At 46.3% G+C, this 21303-nt stretch overlaps 7 protein-coding genes across 7 annotated transcripts; 3 read left to right on the top strand and 4 right to left on the bottom strand.

Annotated features, from left to right (window-relative positions):
- Positions 1-253: 253 nt before the first annotated feature.
- Positions 254-1241, top strand: BKA67DRAFT_412619 (Alpha/Beta hydrolase protein). Its single transcript, XM_046096767.1, has one exon. The coding sequence runs from the start codon at positions 377-379 to the stop codon at positions 1196-1198; it is 822 nt and encodes a 273-aa protein (XP_045953159.1). The 5' UTR covers positions 254-376; the 3' UTR covers positions 1199-1241.
- A 3060-nt stretch (positions 1242-4301) lies between these two features.
- On the top strand, positions 4302-5958 carry BKA67DRAFT_540147 (cytochrome P450; the record flags this gene model as incomplete). Its single annotated transcript, XM_046100735.1, has 3 exons — positions 4302-4394; positions 4449-5561; positions 5611-5958. The coding sequence occupies 3 exons, from the start codon at positions 4302-4304 to the stop codon at positions 5956-5958; spliced, it is 1554 nt and encodes a 517-aa protein (XP_045953158.1).
- A 3508-nt stretch (positions 5959-9466) lies between these two features.
- BKA67DRAFT_540146 (uncharacterized protein) lies at positions 9467-10403 on the bottom strand (the record flags this gene model as incomplete). The annotated part of the gene is made up of 2 exons (XM_046100734.1): positions 9467-10053; positions 10163-10403. 2 exons carry the CDS (start codon positions 10401-10403, stop codon positions 9467-9469), a joined length of 828 nt encoding a protein of 275 aa, XP_045953157.1.
- Positions 10404-11229: 826 nt separating this feature from the next.
- Positions 11230-12195, top strand: BKA67DRAFT_594965 (initiation-specific alpha-1,6-mannosyltransferase; the record flags this gene model as incomplete). Its single annotated transcript, XM_046105111.1, has 1 exon — positions 11230-12195. One exon carries the CDS (start codon positions 11230-11232, stop codon positions 12193-12195), a length of 966 nt encoding a protein of 321 aa, XP_045953156.1.
- A 1048-nt stretch (positions 12196-13243) lies between these two features.
- BKA67DRAFT_695206 (uncharacterized protein) lies at positions 13244-15272 on the bottom strand. Its single transcript, XM_046109299.1, has 2 exons — positions 14074-15272; positions 13244-14024 (listed from the first exon to the last, which is right to left on the bottom strand). Exons 1-2 carry the CDS (start codon positions 15017-15019, stop codon positions 13642-13644), a joined length of 1329 nt encoding a protein of 442 aa, XP_045953155.1. The 5' UTR covers positions 15020-15272; the 3' UTR covers positions 13244-13641.
- A 1833-nt stretch (positions 15273-17105) lies between these two features.
- BKA67DRAFT_580128 (uncharacterized protein) lies at positions 17106-18697 on the bottom strand. The gene has a single exon (XM_046103826.1). It carries the CDS (start codon positions 18491-18493, stop codon positions 17183-17185), a length of 1311 nt encoding a protein of 436 aa, XP_045953154.1. The 5' UTR covers positions 18494-18697; the 3' UTR covers positions 17106-17182.
- A 922-nt stretch (positions 18698-19619) lies between these two features.
- Positions 19620-21242, bottom strand: BKA67DRAFT_580127 (uncharacterized protein). Its single transcript, XM_046103825.1, has one exon. It carries the CDS (start codon positions 20836-20838, stop codon positions 19813-19815), a length of 1026 nt encoding a protein of 341 aa, XP_045953153.1. The 5' UTR covers positions 20839-21242; the 3' UTR covers positions 19620-19812.
- Between the last annotated feature and the right edge of the window lie 61 nt (positions 21243-21303).

Here is a 21303-nt window from a genome sequence, read left to right as displayed (position 1 = left end):
CGGTTGTACATGCACCTGTCTCCCCGTAAGCACAAAAGGGGGGCTACGGGGCACGAGCTAGGCCTCCGCTATACCACTAAAACACCAGCACCCGTGGAACCTGTCAAATACTATTATAGCGCGAAGTGACCCATGGATCATGTTTGGCTTCCAATCACTTTTTTAGATGGGGTACAAGGCACATATCATTTCCAGCCTTTTCGCTGGCTATTCGGTCGATGTTGCTGGTTTTCAACCGATCTGAGCACTGGCGGACGTCAATCTACTATCGTGTAAAAATTGCGCAAGCCACACAGGCGCATGAAAGGATCGTAACTTGACAGAACTCGTTGCCTAATCCCCAAATCTGTTTTCAATCCACACTAACCTTAGCAAGATGGCGCAAGAGTCGCATAACGTTGGTCCCGCGGAAGGGTTCGATCACAGGTTTACGATCATTTTCCTGCATGGAAAGGGAAGCGACTGCGACGAATTTGCCAGTGAGCTCTTCGAAAGTGAGGTCTCGGAGCAGCTGTCGCCGCAGAAACCACGAACTCTCGACACGTTGTTTCCTTCCGTCCGCTGGGTCTTTCCTTCGGCGCCACAGACACACTGTGAGCGCTTTGGCGGCACAGAATCCCAGTGGTTCGACATGTGGGCCGTCGAAAACCCAAATGAACGGTTTCAGTCCCAGGTGGAGGGATTGAGGCAGAGTCTGAAGATGCTCAGGGAGGTTCTTGCGAGGGAGGAAGCGCTGCTGCCGCGGGAGAGAATTTTCCTTGCTGGCATCAGCCAGGGATTCGCCACCGCCGTTGCGGGCGCTCTCCTGGCTGGGGGCACCTTTGCAGGGCTCGTAGGCCTGTGCGCGTGGATGCCGAGGCGGGCGTATGAGGCCATCCAGGCCTCCAAGGGACCCGATCGCGCATCATATGCCTTGACGTTGATGAAAACGCCTATCTTCCTTGGGCACTCGAAAGGTGACGGCGTGGTCCCCGTTGAGAACGGGCGCGACCTTCGAGACTACCTCTCGGAGAGCAGATCCGCAATACAGTGGCACGAGTACGAGTCGAATGAGCATTGGGTCGTGGAACCGGAGGGCGTTGATGATCTAGTCATGTTTCTCAGGTCGCACATGAGACGTTTATCACAACCCAGAATTGACTATTCAACCAGTGCGTCTTATTCCCTCACAGCGATGACTGGCGCAGAACTAGGTTAGATTAAGATGGACTTGGTTGGTGATTTGCTGTAGGCATGGTTAAGGTTATGGAACTCTTTGAAAAGCTCTACTGCCAAATAATGTAGTTAGTTTGAAACATAAATATTTGTTTCAAAAAGGAATTTGGGCTTGCGATACGACTTGAGTGCAAGAAGGTAGCGCCTGGGTACAAAAAGTGCCTTTATACTGTCATGGCGACGAGATCGATGCCAGATTCCTCACCCGCCCCCTTTTTGAGTGCCAGGACCAGTTCATCGGCTTTGGTAAAGAGAGCATATATGCACCAAGGATAATGGCCTATTGTCGACCGCTGTGGCTGATCAACACATCGCAGGCAGTCAATTCGGTGTCGGCAATATGACGGACTGCGGTTTGCCTGTTTTCAGAGACCTTTGTACCAGAATTAAAACAGCCATCATATCTGCAATGTGTTTCTAATTATTCGCCCCGGTGACCCGCATAAATATCGAGCGTAGTTTCGGTCTGAGGCAATTGATATACAGAACAAGTTGTATCATCTGAGTGTTCATTTCGATGCACATGTTGCAGACCCTCAGCAATGTGGTCGTGTCGATGGCGCTAACCTTAGTCTAGAAGGGAATTTAAAATTGGGTAGCCCGATGGGTTGAATTGAAATTTCAAGCACATTCTGGGATGAGAGGACTTTGGTCTTAAAAAGAATCCACCAAGTCAAATGGCGGAGAACTCCACACAGAAACAAAAACAGTGTAGCGTTCCTTAACTTGGTACAATCAGCTTAACAGAAGCACCCTGTAATTAGTATTTATTATCTGACGGCGGCCAAGGAGATGTGGTGTGGACTCTGGGGCATAGGGAACTAGAGACATTTGCCCGATTATCAAAACCCATTGCTGTGGGCAATATCAAAGCCTTCAGAATGGTTTATTGAAGAGTCGGAATCAACGACGTATTTGTGATATATGTCCTAGCCATTACCATAGAAAAGATGCCGACAAGAGTGGGTTTAGGTATCGCGACCCGTACTCGTGATTATGCCCCAATTTCCGAGTTGTGCAGTGAAAATTGCACGATTGGGAAATTTACACTAAGTATATGAACAACCCCATCATGCAGAATAATATGATCGTTGCACGTGTATCCAGCATATATCATTTGTATATCACTACCTAGAGAGCAGGGGTTTAGCCTGAAGCTTGAACATACACTGATGCACAAGTTGTTAAAGCTCGGCGTATTGTAAATGGAGTTCAGATTGAGGTCTAGTCGCTAAAGCCGCTTCCATGGTTATATTGCCCCTTGGTTTTCCCGTGTAACTCCCATACGTACCTTCAAGCCTGCAATTACATGGATGAATACTACACCAGAGGGTGGTACAATGGACAAGACAATGCTAGTGCTCAGTATGATGGGCAGAAAGGGCAATGTCCTCTTTAAAAGTAGTTTGAGACCCTTCGCAATTGAAGTGGTCAAGGCACTTTGATAGAATTTGAGTAGCCAATCTACGAAAAATAACCCTGCAATTCAATGATCGTGTTTTGCTATGTTAGTCTCATCACGTCTAAGCGACTCCGTTAAGCTTTTGTCCACAGACATATTGACTAAACTTGCAGCTCAGAGCTCTACGCATATTTACAATGCGAATGTATTAGCACAATGAAAAGTTATGGACACAACCTCTACCAAGCATAAAGCTCCGCGGCTCAATCGCTATAAAATGTCAGACCATGCTCGATTGGCATTTTTGTTTTCGATAATTTAACATCCTGGTACTAGTTTGACGAATGATCTACGGGGCCCTACCGTACCGGGTGCTTTGACCGAGACCAAACGATAGAAGATCTACGCAAGCACGAGCCAGCGTTTGTGACGTGCTGTACATAATTGCTAAAGAACGTGCTAGTTATAGCCGCTCCGGGCTGCATAACTTGGAGCTAACCCAATTTATTTAATAGGTGGAAGAACATACCTAAGTTCTTGGGCGCCAATTTCATGTTGCAAATAACAATCATAAGATGCACAAAATAACGATCAAGGCAAAGTAGCTTCAGGCTTGTTAATAACAAGTGGGCGCTTCAATTCTCCTAGTTTGTATCAAATGTGTAACAGGATGACATAAAACCTCGAGGCATCTAGATAAAAAAAAAAAAGAGGAACAGACCCATTACTGACGACTTATGAAGTATTTTTTCTTTCTTTCTTTCTTTCTTTCTTTTTCTCACAGCCATTACGTTATACCCGGGATACGGCTAGGAATCAGAGCCCAGAGCCAGAGCTGTTGTTATCTTCGATATTCGTTAATTTGAGTAGCGTGCTTTATGAAGAAGATCCGGAACTCACCATATCCGTCTATGCTAAGTGGTGCATGGAGGAATAAGGATTGAGACCTTTTGAAGACCTCGCGCTTCGCAATCCCGTCATTGCGCGCGAATCCCATACTGTGGCAATGCAGTCGTTAAACCCGCCTCGACATACCAGCATTGTTCTGCAGTACAGCATACTGGATTCTCTGTAGCATTATCGGAAATTATGGCAACGGCGCAAAAAGGCATCAAAGTAAATATCAAAGAGATTGGTGACCATTCTCGAAGAACAATAAATGCACCATGTTACGCGTAACAAAAGTCGTGCATTACTTGGTTTTTTCAAGCGGTTTAATTGCCAGCTCTAGCAGGTCGTCTCCAGGCCGCCAAGGCATAGGACTGAAGCAGTACATTCATTGATAGTGTCGGATCCGTATTCTTCGGCCAACGGAATCTAACACAAGCCGAAATCCGATTGACCGCTAAAGCATGCGCCGAGAAAGTTCTGATCCCCTATTTTCAACTGCCGCACGCGTGGGTCCTCGGTGTAAGTTATACTAAATCCGGCATCAAAATCTGCCGAGCATGCCCAATTATACACTACCTGCATGGGTATAAGGCGGGTCTATTAAGAAGTGGCCAATGAGATCTCGTGTATTATCTGCAGCATTTTTGATGTAACTATGGTATGGAGACGCCATGCAAAGCTTCAAGACGAGCGGAATTCCCGTCGCAACCCACGCTTTAAAAGCTTCTGGTTTCTTTCGAAGTATCCTGATTGAAAGTTACTCATGAGAAATTCAGTCTTTCAATACGATACTATGTCTTCTTATGCTTCTTTTCAAACGCAACATGGCCAGTTAGGTTCGTTTCGTTTGAACTACGCCAATTCTGCCATCATTGTATTGAGCTCGGTAAGTTGAGCCATTGTCATTCAGAAAGTGTAACGGCTCTGACTATGTCATTAGTTTCTCTTGTTTCGAGTTGGGCTTGTTGCGTATCGACTTTGGTTCCACCCATTGCGACGGTTTCCCGGGCCAAAAACATGGGCTGCGTCAGATCTTCCCTACATATACACAGCCAACATTACAGGGACTGGCATTCGCCAGATATCGGACTTCCATAGAAAGTATGGTCCAGTTGTTCGAGTTGGTCCTAATCGTCTAGCTATGGACGGAAGTGTAGGCTGGCCGCAGGTCTATGCCCGTCGCTCCGCAGGGGAAGCAGAATTTGAGAAAGCGCCCGGTCACTTTGCGCCAGGATTCAGTAAATCAATCATTGCATCCCCAAAAGATGTCCATCGCAGACAGCGACGGCAACTAGGTTATGCCTTCAGCGACGCAGCGATGCATGAGCAAGAACCCATCATCGAGCAGTATGTTAGGCTACTGGGCGATCGTATCCATGAGCATGCAGCCTCCGGAAAAGAGATGAACATTGTTCAGTGGCTAAACTTCACTACCTTTGACATTATTGGCGACCTCACCTTCGGGGAGTCCTTTGGTAGCTTGGAGAGCAGTAATTATCATCCATGGGTCTTAAGCATCTTCCAAGGTATCAAGGGCGATTCTTTTCAGCGAGCTTGTAGGAACTACCGTACCCTTGAACCTCTGCTTCGATACGTCTTTGGCGACAAGAACTCAAACAAAGGTGATGAAAATCGAGATTTGTCTGGGAAGAAGGGAAGAGCACGAATGGAGCAGGGCCTGGAACCTAAGGGAAGAAGGGACTTCATAACGTATATGATGCAACCAAACCGGGACGGCCATTCCGGGTTTTCGCTGGACGAGATCATGGCTAATGCGCCCTTGCTTGTCGTTGCCGGTAGCGAAACCACTGCCAGTGCACTATCAGGGTTGTTCTTCTACTTGAGCCAGACGCCTCGGGTGAAGCGGATCCTTGTGGAAGAGATTCGGTCCGCATTTGACGATGAGTCAGAAATCACCATGGTGAGCACAAACAAACTCGAGTACCTGCATGCTACCTTAGAGGAAACTTTAAGGGTATACCCACCGGCTGCAGGCACACCACCTCGCGCTTCACCTGGTGCCGAGATTGAGGGCAAATTTGTACCTAAAGGCGTAAGTCATTCCAATAAAGCCTTGCCTCATGTACTGATAGTGACAATAGACTGTCGTTCATGTCACCCAATGGACAACATTCCGCAACCCTGAGCATTTCTTTGCTCCCGACTCTTTTTACCCAGAACGCTGGTTGAGGAAGGACCACTCGCTTTATGACCCCAAGTTCGACAACGACAACCATGCCGTGTTCAAGCCATTTAGCCATGGACCTCGAGATTGTATCGGCAAGAACTTGGCATACTCTGAGATGCGACTGATCGTTTCACACTTGCTGTACAAATTCGATGTCGAGGCACTACCTGGACAGGATGATTGGCACGCAAAGCAGACGACCTTCAATATTTGGGATAAGGGCCCTCTATATATGAAATTCACAACCAGAGAGAGACAGTGATAGAAGACGATTTATTTCATCCAGTATGTTTGCTTTTCCCTGGAGGTCTTTCTGGTCAGTACAACATGTTTCATGGTGTCAAGCTTCGGAGCAGTGTCGGCACGATCATTTACGATCGCGGAATGAAGCACTCTTTTTAAGTTTGGCTATGCGGTGTGCAGAAGCTGGCACAAGTACAATATCGTAATCAAGAGACATGTTTTCGAACTGTCAGCACTTGACCGGATACATTTATGGCTTTCAATTCTTCTTGGAACTTTCGATGCCGTGAGAACGTTCAACAACCCGATACACATCCTAGATCCAATGCAAAACGCCCAGTACAGCATGACAAGGGTCTGCTGACTCATTTCGACGTTCGGGCGTGGTCTTCATTTTACTGGCTTTTTAGCGCCGATCAAAAGTTCTGTAATAAAGTTTCGGGGCATTCTGTTGGCACACCGTTTCGCAGACAAGAATTTAATTAATTAGATTGAGTCGTGGTTGGGACCAGGTGTAGCCAATTTCGATCTATGAACACCCATCTTCCTTGGTTTACCCTCTCTTTGTGACCTTCAACCCGGTTGTGGTGGATGTCGTCGGGTCCTTACCGCCGAGAAATTGTATTAATATTCAACGCTTAAGTAATTACGAAAACCCTTTCTATTAAGCACTCCTCGAAGATAACCCTTTTATTCGTTATATTTAAGTTATATATGTCGCATAATATTAAAACTAATTACTAGTTAGACTTATCCGAGCTTCTTATTTTATTATAATGTTATTTTTATTTTTGTGTAATACTAACAGGGTTAAAAGAAAGAAAGTGTATGCGGGCCCAATAATTATAATAAAGAAAAATTCCAAAAGTGTTGGAATATATTATTCGCGGTCTCGTACGACGGTTGACTACGTAGTATAGGTAGTCACGCAGCGTGCTGGCAGTAAGCCACCACAGCCACGATGTGGCTGTCGGCAGCCAGCAGCCGTACGGGTGAACCCCTTTCTATAGACCACGTACGAGGGGAAGAATCCCTTCTTCTCCTTCGTACGAGAGCGCTGAATAGATCTATTTGTCGCCCAAACTGTACGGAAAGAAATGAATGGAGAAGCCATTCCACAAAAAGTCGAGAATATACAATTATCTACCAGACGCAGGAAGTAGATATTAGTACGTTCGTTACACGTTTAACTACAAAGGCGCGCGATACAATATAAGATAAATAGCTTTAATAAGTGTCTAAGTGCAAGTCTTATCTTGCATTCAAGCAAGTGCTCGATGAACTCAAGGGGAACGGGACTGGTTCTGGGCTCAGATTCACCAGCGAACGGAAGATATCCAGTTAAGATATCTAACGACTTACCGCTGATATCTATTCAGAGGGACGATATCAGGAGGGGTTCTTGAGCGGCCTGATGTCGCGGATTGTATGTCCCTTGATGAACTATGTCGGCTCGCCCGTATTGTACTCATGAACGAGGATAGAGGAAGTTAGGAAGTATATATCTTGGAAAGGCTTCTCAGTTACTAACCGCAGCATGGTGACCAGAAGGTCAAGAATGAAGGCGATGGAGTTGCATCGAGCCGTAGGTGTCCTGCTTGTGGTGCCGCAGATAACCTTCTGAAGATACAAGTTAGCTATCCGTGATGATGGAAAAATTGATATTGATCTTGACTGTCTCGATGATGAAGACCCCATCGTGCGACCCGGTAACATACAACAGAAGGGTATAATTACTTTCACACTGGCCATACGTGTTTAGCTGAGTGGAACAGGGAGACTCAAAACTAGCACAGAAGAGGGTTGAATCACTGAAAGTCTCCATCAAAATGACACATATTGCATATATTTCAGCGGAACCTTGCTAGCTTGAAACTACTTCAGGTGATCCAGGACCAGAGGGCTTGTGTGGGTTGCATACGTATATAAAGTAATCGAGCCTAACTCCTTCTCTCAGAACCGCCATGGGCCTTTGTCGTATCCTGAAGCAGCCCCAAAACATCCATTCACTTAGGCTAATGGCGTTCAACAACACAGGTATCAGTCAATTCCTCGCCAGGTCAACGTATCACCCACTAGCACTTTTAATTATCTCATATCATCGTCTCGTCACTCCAAGGATGGAGCATTACTGTGACCAGATCCGGTTCGCCTGTCGCAGCGTGCATTGCAAGCACTTTTGTTTGTGTCTTTCCATCAACGGAGGCTCATCACGTGCAATATAATGGCGAAAAAGCTAGTCGACGGACGGTGCAGCAGATGGCATGCATACGAAGCCTACAGTTAAAGAAGGTCATCGAGAGCTATATACTTATCGACTGTACAAAATATAGGGGGCTTCGGAGGATGTCAGGTCTGGCCAAAGGCCTAGCTAGACCGAAGCCCACCCCCTACTAGCACAAAGGACATTTGGGGGTTTCGCGCAAAGAATCAAAACCGCTACCATTTTCGTGCTCCACACCGGTCTTCTAGGACGGTTTACACGTGCTGTGATGGAATTTCCCCCAAGATGCCTCCTGGTGCCCGGAAGCAGGTCTGAGGGGCCTGAATGCAATAGCACACGGTGAATAGGAGCCACTACAGAACACGGAAGCCATCAATACGAAGACACATCCACTAGCCAAGAAACTGCCCACTATGTTCGGGGCTGTTGTCGATCGATCGATTTAGTTCAGTTGATTGTCGGCCTGTCGGACATGGATACGAAGCCCCCCCTGGCCACCAAAACAACATCCATTAGTGGCACACTGACGACTGTTCGTTTATAGCACACTAGAAAAGCCAGCTTTCAGCTGTTTATTAGCTGATCACATACACCCATCATTGGACTGCAATTGCGGCTGCCAAACCGTAGTGGTAATCCTGAGGTCCTTCGACATACGCGTCCAGAACGTCCACGAAGTCCGCCATATACAGCGTACCATCCCCCAGAACACCCGCTGAACCACGTCACGGGTCCCCCACCACCACCACCACCACCAACAAGATCCCGATCACATTCACTTCGCTTCGTTTGTCAGCTTTAGCTTACTCATTTAAATTAATTGCAGATTCAATAAAGTAGGTCGACTAAGCGACTTAATAGTGATGGCCGGCTAATCCGTGTATATGAGGAAGCCGATGATGTACCGTGGGCAGAGCCTGAAGTTATAAGGGCTCAATAGACTGTGCACGGGACGTGCGCTAGAAGAGCGCTGGAGGATGGCCACTGAAGCGCTGCAGGAGTGTATTTTAATAGTTCATAGCATAGGACCGGTCCTCATATGCCTATTACAGGCTTGCGTCGGACGATAAATTGATATTCGTCACCATCACCATCAATTATCATCTGTCATGAGCATGCAACCGGCTTTCTGCATAATCAAGCCAGCCGCCACTCTTTGCCCAATGACCAAGGGAGGTTGACAAAGGCTTCCAGTGTTCCATTGGCAAACCCTGTCGCTGTATAGGCTATGATCAATGCGATGAGAAGTGTCATGATATTAATACGTAGAAACTCTATCTTCCCTTCTCCCCTTTATGGCGAGTCAGTGACTCGCCGAACCACCGTATAGTTCTTGCGGCGTCGCAGGCGGCGCGGCGTTCAACTCGGACAGTTGTCCCGGTATATGGCCCTCCATAGATTTCTGGTAATCGGGCGCCTGAGTGTGATACATTGGGGCTTGGTATTGCTGCTGTTGATACTGCGCCTGCTGCTGCTGCTGTTGTAGTTGTTGTTGTTGGGTAAGTTGCTTCTTCGCTCGATGTCTGAAGAGGAACCAGCCTGCGACGACTCCAAGCAGAGCAACTGCAGGAACGGCGACGCCGATACCAATCTTCGCGCCAGTGGTCAGCCCGCCGTTTTCATTCCTGTCTGAAGCCGGCCCTGTGCTTGACGTGGCTGTCGTGAATCCGTCTGTGCTTGATGTCGTGGAACTCATCCTAGTGCTAGCCGCAGAAGTGGAACTGCTTGTGGAACTCGTCGAACTAGTGGTGGAAGTTGAGCTCGTGTCTGTAATGTTGAAGGTCTCGCTAACGGCAACAGGGTTGATCTCTCCGTCGTAGAAGAGATTGAAGAGGAACAGATGCGAGAATGAGAGGTTTTTGTCTGTACTGACAGTCCAGTCCGTTGATTCTATATTTGTTCGGCTTTCGGGGAAATATGTAAGCATATTATGTCCAAGGGATATCACAAATGATGGCTGGTCGGGGAACTATGAGGCAAGAATGTAGAGGACACTTACGCACGACATATTCAAATGGATATATTAGCTCCTTCCCGTGGTACTGGAACAAAACCACGGATATGGATCTTGTAAGATTCGTTCCCTCCCAGGCAACATGAAATCTTGAGCGTAAAGGGTGAATAGCATTTCCAGTTGTCGGATTGTTCTGAGAGACTGATGGACCTGGGCTGACAAATATTTCGTCTGCACTGACTATGGCTGCTGTAAGAAGCAACAACAAGCTGAAAATTTGACGCATTCTGGCCTGAGATCGCTAAAATCGAATAGAAAAGTCGATCTTGTATGTCGGAGCTATGTGAGATCTCTTGTAGGTTTCCCGCACCTGGGGAAGAGCGAAAGAAAACAAATCACCAAAGAAAGGAGATCTGGACAAGGCTTATGATTTGGACGGATTTGGGCCGACCGAACCGACAGGCTTGCCGCTCATATCCTAGCCGAGAGCGGAAAGCAGGGAATAACAACCTCTCCAAATGCGCCCATGCGGCGCATATCACATCATTGATGGACCGGGGGTGGAACCCCCTTTTTAGGCGCCGTCCTTCACAACCCACCACATCGAAATGATAAGCACGTTAGATCAGTCAGAGCTTGAGAAATATTATGCTTTACCAGCTCAAACATCAGAGTCCGGCTATAAATATGCATATAGACAATCAAAAGTCAATTGGTATTAAGATTTATCCCTTCAGGGCCTTATATAATAGGAACATGTCTGTATAAATGTGGTTTACCGTGGGGATCCCTAGGGCAGTATCCACAGTGGAGTGCTTTGACTTGCCTGAGAATGGTCGTTTCGGTTCTCTCCTTTGAGTGGTGAAATCGCGATGCATAAACTGCTTGCTGATTGGCCATGCTGCAGGTCTCTTGCTTTCATTCACCCTTTCTGTCTTAGTGGTGTCTAGGGTCGTACGGCGAAATGTCCTATAACTCGAAGTGAGATGGTTCCTCGATTGCACCAGAAAACCCTTTTCCTCCGGAACCACTCCAGAACCCACACCATTTGGGGAGTGCGCGTCTTCGCGACCCATGTTCAATTCTTACTTGCACCATCTCAACATCAAAATATGCATTTGCCTCTTCGTCACTCAATAGTATCAAAACTCCTTGGAGGTGCTGGCATCCTTGCAGTCTGCTACTATGTCCTTCAGCTTCAAACCCGCGATCCTTCTGCGCCCGCACCGGTGGCTATGACACCTCCCCTACAAACCACTCCCACTGCGAAACCAGAACCCACACCAGACACAATACCGAAGAAACTGTGGTACAAACTTGGGCCCAACGGCCTGAGTGAGCAGCTTCGAAGATATTCCGATTCCTGCATCACTATGAACCCAACCTTCCGACACGAGTTTATGACGGACAGCTCCGGCGACGACTTTGTCAAAGACAAATTCGGCGCCTCTCGCCCTGATATAGTTGACAGTTTTCTCGCTATAAGTGTTCCTATCATCAAAGCGGACCTGCTTCGTTACCTTGTACTCTATGAGTATGGTGGGGTTTGGAATGATCTGGATGTCTCTTGCGAAGTACCTATTACTGAATGGATCCCAAACCGATATAATGGCAACGCAAGTGTAGTCGTCGGCCTGGAGTTTGATGTTGACATATGGGTTCGACAATTCGCTAGTTGGACGATTATGGCAAAGCAAAAATCACCGCATTTGCTAACTGTCGTCGAGGACTGCTTGGAATACCTTGCTCAAAAGGCTAAGGAGTATAACGTCGGAATACATGACCTAAAGCTCAATATGATTGATGACATTGTCGATGTCTCGGGGCCGCGGAGGCTGACGCGTGGGGTTTTGAAAAGCTTGAGTAAGAAACTCAACGAAGAGATAGGGAATAATGAGATATCCCATGTTTCGGAACCACGGCTTATCGGAGATCTTTTGGTGTTGCCGGACTTTGCATTTGCCAACTCAATGAATCAACAGTATGGAGACAAGAAATCTGGCCAGGTATTGATAACTCATCATTACGCTGGCTCATGGAAGAACACAAACGGTGGCGAAGAGCATGTTGATAGATAGAATGTCTCTTCCGATGCATCCATATAATGATGAATCCATAGTGGAGTATGTAGTGGTCGTGCTTGCGGTAAAATTGTTCAAGTTTGTTGGATTCATCGGTGGTGATTTTGTGTAATATTGTAGGCTGGAAGCCAGTAGAAACTTGTAGAGGTGACGCGGAAATCTGGGAAGCAGAGGCGATGGCTACCTAGGCTTAGCATACTTGGGTGCTAGAGACAAGGGCAAATGGCTTGACAGCCGTTATGGGTCAGTAGGTGCCGAGCAATCTAAAATACTTTTTAGGCTCAGTTTCCGTCATTCAGGACTTTTCTTCAATAGACACAATATATATAATTACGGATTTCTATGCTCACCTTTATTCGCCATTTCTTCAACTCTTACGTTGTACTTTTAACTGTAGTCAATGCTTATAAGTGCTCTTATACCTTGTTATAATTATAATCCCGGTTTTATTCTACCAACCACTCCGTTATAACTAAGGACTATATATTAAAAAATAAATATTCTGAAAGTTTATAATTGAAGCAGTGAGTGTTGGCTGTACCAGCACAGCGGGAAGTCTAAGTGGGTTATGACGGCCTTTTTCGGAAATATTCTCGGACTGATCATTATAAGACCTGAGAGATAAGATTCATAGATTGCTCTCCTTTTGACACTTTTCACACTTTTGCACAGTTAGTCGTTAGTTTTAGTAGCGGTGTATTTTGAAGATAACGAGAATGGCTCGTTGTTGCTAATTAATAATATTTTGGTTGTCGGACTCATCCTTTCCACTCTTATCTATTGATTAGTCTACGAAAGAGCCTGAGAGCTCATCGTCAGGCCTTTAACCAAAGGACAATACAGTGGTCCTGGTTTAGTACATCGACTTCGCGTCGAGTTTCAGCGTGAATATCGTGATTAATGATTCGAGGGTCGGTATCACGGACCTAGAACCGGGTACACAAAAAGGTGCAATCTTGGTTGCCCAAAAAGACCAAGGAACGGCAGCGGCTTTCGAGGTCTCGTCCCAGAGTATTTAACTATGCAGTGTATAGAGATTTCTCCATCTATCAGGAGAGGACAGCTGCTTAGATTGATCACTGAAGTAGAGACTGTCTAGGTAGGAAATATACATAGGAAATAACCATTCTTATATATCCGTCTTCTTCACTATTCTCCTGGATCACCTTCGACCACTCTGCATCCTTGGTGATCCATCGTGATCCCAGGTGTTGGCTCACTTGGATCATTTGGATCACTCTTGCACTTTTGGTGATATATCGTGATATATCACGTGATCCTAGACCCTCCAGTAGTCTGTGTCGTACAGTTCTGCTTCAAACTCCTTACACCATGTTCGTAACATATCCGTACTTTGTTTCTTGGGTAGATGAAGTCCTGAATCTCCCTGACTTTAAACACGCAGAGGAAAATGGTCTGGAGAAGCTATACAAAATATCCCCATCAGGACTGAAAATCCTTCAGCTTCAGTCCTTCTATGCCGTCCACCAAGCTGCTAACAGTGGGATCCATAAAGGCAGCAAGAGTACACTGGTGTGCGTTGTTAAAAGATCTCCCAAAACCGTTCGATGTCCTAAGACTACACCATTTCGGCGACGTGAAATCTCGTACAGTCATTGTTGTCCTCGCGACACTATACCCTAGAAACGGTCTTGTAGGCTTTGGATCGAGAAGACCATTAGAATGCATCTCCTTAGTAAGTGCGCCTAATAACATTGAAGAACACTCGAATGAGCAATTGTCTCGTCGATAGAAGTATGAGACAAGGTTATGAAGTCCAAAGATAATCTGTTCTACGAGTTCTTGTCTCTGTTGATCAACGATTTCTACAAGGTTGGTTAGCTCCGCGAAGCAATTTTTCGTTTTATCACTTACCAATTATACGTTGCGGAATCGGGAGATTTAATGTTTGAAATGGTTCGTCGCTCTCTTTTAGAATAACTTTCGTTATAGTCTCGAACTGAGTTCCTAGGGAAAAAACCCAGGAAACAACAAGCCACAAAATAAGATCTCTGCAGTACTCCTTTGGAATGGTTTCCAGGTTTTGGACCCAGACCTCCACGAACAATGTAACCACTTCATGACAGTCATAGTAGTCAACGAGGACGGCAAGCTTAGCAAGCATCTCTAGGCTGATAGTTCTGGGGACCCTTCGGGCACGGCCATGAATGATGTTCATCAAGATCAACATTGCTTCAGCGTCCCACTCAGACGCGTCGATCGTATGGCATGAGTCGGGCGAAGCAACGCTTTCTTTCCATGGGCCTTGAAGCATTTTCTTAAAATATATAGAAGCCAATGTTAAGTGTTTAGAGGAAAGTCGTATACGCACTTCGACTTCCTGTTCTGAAGGAAGTTCCTCAGGGATAGAATCAGATGGATCGTTGTCGGCAGTAGTAGCATCAGGGGCGGGTACGTCTTCAGGCTCGGGTGCATCTTCGGGGAAGGGTGCATCTTCGGGGAAGGGTGCATCTTCGGGGAAGGGTGCATCTTCGGGGAAGGTTGCGTCTTCCGGGAAGGTTACGTCCTCAAGCGGAGGTTCCGCGGGTGCAGGCTCTTTAGATAGAAGCACAGGTTCATCACCGGGATCCAGTGACTTGAATGGGGGGATGCCTCTGTTTTTCTTCTTCTTCTTCTTCTTGTTATTCTTACTCTTCTTTACCCCCGACGCCCAGGTCAGGAGTTGAAGGTCAGATGGATCAAATGCTGGAGCGGCAAGCGGCTCTACAATTTCGCCCCAAACCGCGAAAGGTGCGTTGGGATTCCGCAGGATCAACACAACATCTCCATCTGGATCAATCTCGTGAACTGTACTGCTCATATTGCGTATTCTGTCTACCGAGACATGAGGTCAAGAAATGATTTCCACTGCTGGGAGGAATAAGCGGGGTTGACTCTCGGCTCAAGCTCGGAGTCGATTTTACCGACGATGTAAGGTTCACAGGGCTGACAATTACGTGGTCAAAATATTTATATATATACAAGAGCTCATGCAAATAATCCATGATCTTATCGGGGCGCGATATTGATCGCAGTACTTCCAAACTGTAAAATGTTTAATTGTGATGACTTTGAAGCCATTTCCGGGTTTCTCTTTATCTTCATTAACCGGCTTGTACTTTGCCCGGCTTTTGTTGTACAGTCGGTAACGTTATTGGCTTCCGGTTTGCGGAGCAGATTTTCAATTCCTGACAGCCAATTTTGGAACTTTAGGCTGACACAGTACCACTCTATGGATTAACTAATTGCGATACTTGTCCCGCAGTCGTACCGTACAGTGTCAATAACCCACTTCCAAAACGAACACAGCATTTAGGGCCACATACGATATAATACAGTACAATAAAGTAGTAGCAACACTGAACAATATGATATTGGAGTCATTTGTGACATTGTAATTATATCTTGCTATTATTATGTAGACTATAATGTCTGTCACTATGAGTTACGATCGCTATAATCTTAATGCGATACGGCAAGGGGACCCCTAGGGCATACGGCTGAAAACGGATGGAAAAACTCAACTGATCGATCAGATTTATAACCACATGATACTGTACTGTAACAGAGATATTTAGTGTATCGATATGGTACCTCTTCCAAAGGCAGATGCCCCGGACATATCGCAGCTGCAGCCAGAGAGTCCCGCGGATACAAGATACTTCATTCAACACATCCCGGGTGACCCCGCAGTTGGTCTGGCGCACGACAAAATCCACGCACAATTAAAGAAGGAGTTAGAAACGCCGATTTTAGCTCAATATATCCGAAACTTTGGCTAGTGGCTAAGCAATCTGGTCGGAGTATTGATACATTGCATACACAGCTAGTCAAAGGCCGAAAAATCACTGCCACTGAGGATCCTAGACTGCTTCTGCTTTGCACTCTAAATAGGACATACATGAAAATTGTTTTAGTTTGTCCACCAATCTATGAGTCCTGGTTCGAGAATACGGGGTGACGCAGGGACGACAGACATTCAACGAATGTGTAAGCTTCAATCTTTCCTTCTCGGACCTGATGTTTTCCTTCTTCTTTTTCCTTATTACCATCAGTGATCCCATCTGGGAGTGCTTCGAGCCTAAGAGCTACTTCACTTTTAAATGCAACCTTATAGTTGTACCCGAATAAGACACCATAGTATACCCTAAATAACAGTTTTATTACGACGGACCACGACTAACCATTACTCACGTAATCATATATTGTAAGTAAATACTGATCTGTAATACCAGCCAGGTACTTTGAAGTATAAATCAATCAAGTGGCTGTGTAATCTTGTGCTACCCAAGTTGTGTAAGTGATTGGGGTAACCCCGCAATTACGACACATCTGAAGCCTCACTTTACTTAGTATATACTAAACTTTGGACTGGAGCTCTGCCACTCTTTGTTTTTCGCAGAATGTCAATTTTCAAATTTCGGCATAATCCGAATTATCGCACAAAAGACTTGATGTGGCTAATCAACTGTGCCACAGTGGAATTGGCGTGGTTTCCTGATAAAACTCCACCATACGCTATCCTCTCACACACTTGGGATCGTGACGAACTTAATATGGATGCACGCTTTGGGAGTATAGCACCACGCGTGTAACTCAGGTATCCTTAGGTAGGCAGTATTTCGAGACGTGATGTATGCAGACCATAGATTTCATCTTTAGACCACGTAGATCTGGATATGCCTTACTCGCTAGAGACGAATAGTCCTTGCTAGTCATAATGTGACAGGAACAATTCCGCAGGTAGTGCACTAGCTTTTAGAGAAACAATATCGACTAGGTAGCGGTAACGTACTAATGATCCTACCAGAAGACAGCATTAGAGTACGCCATCTGTCAGGTCTGGGTTTTCTCTGTCATAATAGCACGTTATGGGATCAATCAGTTTTAAAAACAAGTTTAGAGCACTATGCGATAAGTATGTAGTTCTTGATAACAGTTAAACGACAGGTATTTTTCTCTAGAGTACATGCTGTGTAGGCAGTCAGTCAGTCTTGAAATCTGCGAAGCTTCTGGTCTGGCTCCAAAACTCAGTGTTCATTTTCGACTTCCCGAGAAGCTGTCCTTCGCGTCTGACGAACCAAGGCCAGACCCTGGCTGCCATGTAAAGTTGGCTGTATAAACAGTGCCAGACTGTAATCGTAAGCTCACCACGTCCTGCTGTACTAGAGGCACGTGCTTCTGAATAGTTGACATCCCACTTTGTGGGACAACACCTGCACCTCATGATCTTCTCCTCTCCTAAATCAAGGGAACGAAGCATCTGCTCTTCGAGCGGCGTCGGTTTCCGGAAAATCTTGTTCGGCGGGACACCCGTTCTCTGAGAAACGGGGAAGGCATACGCGATGGAATGAGTAAATAGGGGACCGTTCGGTGATGGGTTCCTGGTATACCGTCCGGAAGGTGGAGTCATGGTTGTAGTAGATTGGTGCGGGCAAATCCTCAGTGGAAGACCCAGGACATCTGTTACTTTCAGAGGCATTTTAGGCGAAGAAGTTCGAAATACGTAGTCGTGTCGGATGATGATGTTGCCATTGATGCGGCGGCTGGAGGTAGAGAGGGTGTAATGAAGATTGGGATTTGGGATCTGGAAGGAGCCAGAAAGGTACTCGATTGGACAGCTAGAGTTAGGAGAGGTGGTTTCTATAACATGTTTGATGTGATCAAACACGAGACTATAACCGCCAAGCTCGCTTTTTGGGTAGTAGTCGATAATCGCATCTTGACCCCAGCAGTATTTGGTCAGTTTTGTCTCTCTGTGTGCACTTGGCCTCTTCAGGGGTCTATGAATCGTGGTGCATCGTTCACAATATATCATATCTAGAGGTCTGAGGTCGTGAAACAGGAGTTCTATCAATGACGACCGATGGTGTCTTCCCATGTGATAGTCCAAGTAACGACGCCGGCGGACGCGCTCATCGTTCCAGGATGTTGTGCCTAAGGTCTGGACGGCGAGCTTACATGTCAAGGTAAGACAGACAGCAGACGCAGGCGGAAGGTGGGATGATATTGCACGCAACATCTCCACAGGCACAGTAAATAACGCCGCCCGCCGGTTTGGGTCAGAGGCTTCATTCTGGGATGGTTGAAAATATGAAGCCAAGGCCTTCTTTGGCTTTCGACCAGCACCTGGCTGTGTCTGGACATGACCTTCCTTGTATTGACCTTCCACGCGAATGTTTCTGGTGCGACGTTTCCTAGAAGTCGGTGGTGTGCTCGGTTTCTGAACACCAAAACTCCGAGTGGAGCGGAGAGCCCTGTTGGAAACAGACTCCTTTGGTGCGGTGCGCGGCATGTTGTAGTGAAGCGAAGGTAGATTCAGTGAATAAATTCCATTCTCAAGCACCAAGACGGTCAAATTATATAACACTGAAGTTGCCAAGCTTCACTGAGCTAGACGCAACTAAATCGGTGCTAGGGGCATGGTTGCCTGGATATCTGTGGGCCTATGATAAGCTTGCAGAATTGCATATATCTAGAGACGTGAATGTTGCTTCATTGCATAGCCTCTCGGAAATTAGCCATAATCGCCATTTGGCTATTCCCTAGAAACTCTGTTTTAAATTGTCATCATAACGGTGGGCTATGGCCACCTCAATCCAGTAGCACTCTAGGCATTGCGGAACCACGCCGCAATCACCCAAACCCACTCACTAAGGTTAGCCCACTTAAAGTCTCCGCATTTACCGAGGCGCATCTATTACAAAGTATAGGAGCAAATCAGCGGTTGTGTTTCACATTATACACCGCGTCGTCGCCGTGTGCCTACGATTGACAAAGGCCATGGCGAGAATCTGGTCAAGTTTGACGCGTAAATTGAAAAGACACTTAGAGCTAATGAACAAATGGCACAAAAAGTTTGCAAATATTAGTTTGTGATCAACCGAAGTTTAGTTACAAGTCGCGAACAAATCCTACAGAACTTGTTCAGACCAAGTCTATGTCTCAGTAACGCTCCTATTATGAAAGCAGCGGTATGCATAGATGGAAGAACTCGTACTTACAACCTATTAATATAGGGTGATGTACACGAGTGATTAATGGAACAAGAGAACACTGCATATAAGATAATATTGTGTTCATGCCAGACGCCTAACGGAGGAGTCGACAGTCTTTCCGAATACGATCATATGTTTACTAAGATATAAGGCCTTTTGAGATTCCATGTTGATGGTAATGGTGATGGTTGGATCACTTTTGCTAGTGGGTGCTGGGAAATCCAGACTTCGGGACGGGTCAGGAACACTTTTCGCAGCACTAGATTGAGTTCAGGTCCATTAATGTTGTTACGGCATCAACTAAGAATGGGTACGCTCAGTTCAAATGCTTCGATTATAAAAGTGTTAATAAATAGAACGACTGCGGGATATCTATGATTTATATGAAAGCCGTACATACCAATATACGTATATATATCTATTCTCGGACCTCAAAATGTACACTTGCGAGCTAACTAGAGATAATCTGGCTGTATATTGAAGAGTTTATATACTTCGCGTCTATTTCTTTATTCAGTAGACAGTGAGTGTCGTCAACTAACAGGAAAACACTGCTTAAGACGTCCCAACGTCACAATCTCCTTGCGGCAATCAAAACACTTTCGACTGAAACGTTTTACTCGTCATGAACTCCGACTAGTTCGCACGAGACTTGCCATAGCTTTGAAGCCTTCACGTCATCATATGCCCACGGAGCATAGCCGAGGTCCACCATGCTCAACGGGGAAGTTCCGGCTTTCATCGGTCCTTGTTCGCGACATTCGGCCAGATAGCGGCCACCCCGTCCTTCCCACTCCTTGCTAATGGCCGCAAACACGGAAGTAGCTGCACCCTGAGGAATGTCGCTCATGTACCGTAAGGAGCTGGTGTCTTTCTTCATTACCTCGATCACCTCCGGATCAAGGTATTGGCCTAGGTTGGTAGCGATGCTGTCGGGGTGCACTGAGATTGCGTGCAGACCTCGAGATCCGTATCGTTTTTCGATCTCGTTGGCCATGTAGATGGAGGCTGTTTTCGACTGGCCGTAGGCAACCCAAGGATCATATGAACCTGGCTCTTCGAAATTTATATCTTCAAATCGGATCTCACCGCCACGGTGTCCCATAGATGTGAGGTTAACAACGCGTGAGTTGAACATAGGAGTGATAGCATCCAACAAGGCTGGCTTGAGGAGTTGGAACAGGAGGAACTGGCTCAAATGATTGACACCAAGTTGGGTCTCAAAACCGTCTTTTGTCTGGCTTTCGGGGGTAGCCATGACGCCTGCGTTGAGAATGAGAATGTTGAGCTTAGGACAATTAGCAAGTAGAGCCTTGGCCGCTAAGCGCACTGAGTCAAGTGAGTCGAGAGATATCTCGACCAGGTGCAAAGGTGCCTTCTGATTGGACTCGGGAGAAGAACGGATCTCGTCGATGGCCTTCTGTCCTTTTTTCAAGTCTCGAACGCCAAGAAAGACTGTGGCGCCAGCTACGTTGAGAGCCCGAGCTGTTTCTAGACCGATGCCCTGGTTGGCGCCGGTGATGAACACGGTTTTGTTTGTTAACTTGCCGACAAGCCCCTCGTCTTTGATAATCTGTAAAGCGGTAGGTCGAGCATCGCCGGGGCCTTGCGGGCTTGCAAAAGCAGCTGAGTATTTGGACATTATGGGTTTGGTATTTGTTTGAGATGGGTTATGTAACGTCTGTCGAAATTCGATTGAGTTATCTTCTCTCTTGTAGGAATGCTTTCATGGGTCATGCTACACATTATATAACGAAGAACCAGGGAGTCTACGGGCTTAACGGACTCCGTGAGCTTTATGATGGAACGCAGGATGCTCTAAGCAATGTTCCGCTGGTTTTAGAGGCATTGGAACTTGTGCTCGCCATTACGAAACTCTGGTACAACCCCAGCGCGGGCGCCCGGCATTAAGAGTTTTAACTCCAAACCCAACTCATGGTCGATACAATTTGGGACAAATGCAAAAGCCAGCATTGCGCTTCCAAAAGATGCTGATGTGTTGACGGAACATTTGCGGAGCTTTTATTACAAACTGTTCCGTCTAAGTTCCGCAGCTACAGTACGTGTCAAAAAGTTTGCCACCCTGTCAAGTATCGCCAAGGCGCCA

This window comes from Truncatella angustata (assembly GCF_020726525.1).
Source record: "Truncatella angustata strain MPI-SDFR-AT-0073 chromosome Unknown BKA67scaffold_9, whole genome shotgun sequence".
NCBI classification, from domain to species: Eukaryota; Fungi; Ascomycota; class Sordariomycetes; order Amphisphaeriales; family Sporocadaceae; genus Truncatella; species Truncatella angustata.
Note: the sequence above shows the minus strand (reverse complement) of the source record. Positions and strands in the feature narration are given on the sequence as shown.